Source organism: Gracilinanus agilis, unplaced genomic scaffold, assembly GCF_016433145.1.
Source record: "Gracilinanus agilis isolate LMUSP501 unplaced genomic scaffold, AgileGrace unplaced_scaffold59078, whole genome shotgun sequence".
NCBI lineage: Eukaryota > Metazoa > Chordata > Mammalia > Didelphimorphia > Didelphidae > Gracilinanus > Gracilinanus agilis.
The window spans coordinates 1-4,246 of record NW_025394581.1 but is presented as its reverse complement, the minus strand read 5'-3'; the positions used below and the strand labels follow the sequence as shown (position 1 = coordinate 4,246).

Here is a 4,246-nt window from a genome sequence, read left to right as displayed (position 1 = left end):
ATTTCCTGCTCAGTCTTTGCTTCAAGGAAAAGATGAACAAACATTTTCCCAGGTAAACTTTATTCAGTCGAATAGACTTGCAATTATTTGCCTAGATTCATGATATTACTTTTTTATCTTTGTTGTTCACTAGAGAGGTCCAATGCATTTTCTAATTTTTATGCTTATGAATATATGATCTAAGAGCTCAATTCCAGTAAACCTATTACTGTATATCATGATACCGTAGAGAAATTCAAGGTATCATGGGCATCATAGTCAAAACCCAAGGAATGGAAGCTTATACTCAGCCCTCCTTAAGTCACATTGATGGTTAAGCTACCTATCTATTAGAAATTGCTTCACTGACCTCAAATGCATAACTGTGTTTGAGATTCAAAGTTGAATGGATTACAGATTCAGATGGCCAAACAAGCTTTAAAGTTTACATAATTGTGCACAAGTCCACACATGTGTAGATGAAGCTGCTTTTAAGATAAGCTTCCAAATTAATACAGTCTAAAGATCTGTTGTAGTAGTTCAAATAAAAAGATGTCAAATTTCCACTTATTTAGAGAAAATGAAATGAGTAAATTGTCTTTTTTTTTAATTGTTGGGGGGTTTTGCTAGATTTTGTGGTGTATGTAGTATTGCTGGATTTCCTGTGTAAATCTCTGAGATGAGAGACACCTGCAGGAAGCATAATTAAGATTTTATTCTCTTTCATAAAATTTTCAGTGTAAACACTCCTATTTTAGTTTGTAAATTTACACATTACTAGATGTTGACTAAGATTTTCATGAATGAAGCTCCAGTTCTTGCACACAGACATAATTTAGTTCAGTTTCACTTTATTTGAAGACTTCATGCTTCCTTGAGCACATAAGTAGTTTTTTTAAAGCAGGAATTGGACATCTAAATAATAATTCAACACATTGTCAAGGTACCAAATCTCTCCCCCAAATGATGAGTTGTATTCAATTTCTGTCATCTGACAGTGAGCTTGCATAAATAAGAAGAGATTAATTATCTCACTTGATGGAGAATATGAAACTTTGACTTCAGAAATTCTCAAAGTCCATCAACTAAAAGAAACATTAAACCCTTAAAATGTCAGAGAAAATTTCCACATTCAATTGCTTTGTCATGTTATTTAAATTGTTTTTATTTTTCATTTTTAAAAGAAATATTACATTTTATCAGCCTTATATTGCCAGGTTGTTCTAAATTGTGGCATCACAACATTCTTGCTCCAATTTTTACCAGTTTCTTTAAAAACGCTGTTTAAAATCAACTGCAGTGTTCTTATATCAAGAATATATAGAGAATGCTGTCAAACTTATGGGAATGAGGACCATCCACAAATTGATAAGTGGACAAAAGATATGAATGAACAATTTTCAGATGAAGAAATCAAAGCAGCATATAGTATATAAAAATGCTAAAAATCACTGCTGAATAAGGAAATGAAAACCAAAACAATTCTGAAGTGTGATCTCACAGTCATTAGATTGGCTAAAATGACAAATGTTAGAGTGGATGTGGAAAAGTAGGGAAGCCTATACATTGTTGGTAGTTGTGTGTGAAGTGATCTAACCACTTTAGAGAACAATTTGGTATTACACTCAGAGGGCTATAAAACTCTATATACTTAGATTCAGCAATATTCCTGGGTCGATTTCCCCAAGGAGAACTGGGGGAAAGGATAAGAACCTATATATCTCAAATATTTATATCAGCTCTCTTTCTGGAGAAAAAGAGGAAATTGAAAGAATATCCATCAATCAAGGAATGATTAAACAAATTTGTGATATATGATTGTGATGGAATACTATTTTGCCATGAGTAACAATGAGTAGATTAATTTATTTTAAATCTTGGGGGAAACTACATAAGATAAAGAAGATTGAAATGAATAGAACCAGGAAAATATTACATTAACCTATATTTTTTTTATTTAAAAAAATAACTTGTGAATGTTTACTTCATGAGAATGAACTGAGATGTGGAAACAGAAAAGGCATAATCTACATATTTTGCCAGATGATGCTTTCTATGATGTGAGGAGAGGAGGTAGAGGCTGAATAAAAAAATAAATAAAAATTTAAAATCAGCTGCAGTTCAGTAGAAGGTTCACGGAATGAATTCATCATCACTTTGGGGACCTGGTAATTAGTGACTAATAATGATAACAATACAATTTTTTAAACTGGCATTTACATAATGCATTAAGATTTGCAAAATCCTTCATAGTTATCTCATTTGAGCCTAACAAAACCTTGGATATAGCCAATTGATATTTATGACCTACTTTAACCACTACATTTTTCACATTTCTGTATTCATATTCTGGGAAAACATTTTAAAAAGTAGTAGAAAATTTCAGTGATGCTAACTATTTTAAACTGTAAGGCTACAATTATATAATTTATTTAATACCTGATTGTACTTTATAAAGTTAATATATAATGCAAAAATCAATAGTTTATTATTAAGTACAGACTATTGTCATTTCAAAATGATGCTGAAATATAGATAATATATTGAGATAGAAATGCAAACAAATATGGATATCCCTAGGAACATGGATAAATATCCACATATGCATTGATATTAAGAGAATCAATATATGTGTTATTCTATGGTCAGAAATGGATCAGCAAAGAAGAAGCTTGTGTGTTCTATGAAATAAATACAAAGGTATCATCACTGGGATGAGTTATAATTAATCGAGCCTAATACTTAATAAAGGTAACAGTAACAGAACCTGACAATAAAAACTTTATAAAGATTAACAGACAGTAAAGAAAACATCCCTACCAATTGTAATTATTCGTTTGATCCTATAAATCTGTGGTCCAAGATACCTCTAATTCCACCACCATCAATAATCTCTTTTTTTTTTAATAAGGCAATTCGCCTATTTCACAATTGTAAACATTGTTTGCTAGAAGAAATGCAATAATTGATTTAGACTCCGGGTGCCGCTGTTCACCGATCAGGGAGAGAAATGAAGGGAGAGAGCTCGTCTAATTCTCCGAGGTCCTAGAGCACAAAGCACAGGAAGATCCAACCCACACACTCTAATTCTGTGAAACACAGCCTCCTAACCTGCAGCTCCAGATTTAGCCTCTGGAAACAGATTAACGGGAGGATCAACAGAGGAGACAAGAACCAAGTGCCAACCATATTTAGCAAGGAGAAGAGAAGCAATGGTCTCTTGGCAAAAATACCGGAATGGTAGAGATCAAATCCTCTTTTGTTTTCTTCTGGGGCTGCTACTGGACACCATGACGGCGCAAATCCGCTACTCCATTCCCGAGGAGATGGAGAAGGGATCTTTCGTGGGCAACATAGCCAAGGATCTGGGGCTGGAACTTCAGGAATTGTCGCAACGAGGGGCCCGCATTGTTTCCAGAGGTAAGAAGCAGCATTTCGCTCTCAATGTCAGAAGCGGCAGCTTGGTCACCGTGGACAGAATAGATAGGGAAGAGCTCTGCTCCCAAAGGGTCCAGTGCCTTCTGAATTTTAATATTCTAATTGAGGACAAATTGAAAATTTATTCAGTGGAGGTAGAAATAACCGATATCAATGATAATGCTCCTCGTTTTCGAGCTGAGGAGCTAGAACTAAAAATCAGTGAAACAACGGCTCCGGGAACACAGTTTATCCTAGAAAGTGCTTATGATCCAGATCTGGAAATGAATTCGCTCCAGGACTATGAGCTGAGCCCCAACCATCACTTCTCTCTTCAAGTACAAAGTAGAGCTGAAGGAGTCAAGTACCCAAAACTGGTACTGGAGAGGCCCCTGGACTGGGAGGAAGAACCTGTTCACCACCTCATACTCACAGCACGGGATAGGGGAGAACCAGTCCACTCTGGCACTGCTCGAATCCTCGTGACTGTCCTGGATGGAAATGACAACGCACCAGTATTTACTCAACCAATTTATACCGTGAATGTTCCTGAGAATGTACCCCAGGGGACAACACTGCTCACAGTAAATGCCACGGATGCAGATGAAGGAATCAATTCTCAGGTAAGATACTTTCAAGTGAAAATACCTGGGAAGACCTCACAAATATTTCAACTGAATTCTGTGACTGGAGAATTAACAACCTTAAAAAATCTAGATTATGAAGATACAGAATTCTATGACATAGAAGTAGAGGCCCAAGATGGTCTTGGTCTCTGGGGCAGAGCTAAAATTCATGTCACTGTTGTAGACATGAACGACAATGCCCCAGAAGTAACTATCACCTCTGT

The 4,246-nt window shown here is 35.5% G+C and overlaps 1 protein-coding gene across 1 annotated transcript; it reads left to right on the top strand.

Annotated features, from left to right (window-relative positions):
* Window positions 1-3,191: 3,191 nt before the first annotated feature.
* On the top strand, window positions 3,192-4,241 carry LOC123256451 (protocadherin gamma-A3-like; the record flags this gene model as incomplete). The annotated part of the gene is made up of 1 exon (XM_044685064.1): window positions 3,192-4,241. A coding segment is annotated over exon 1 (1,050 nt), but the record flags the coding sequence as incomplete, so codon positions are not given.
* Between the last annotated feature and the right edge of the window lie 5 nt (window positions 4,242-4,246).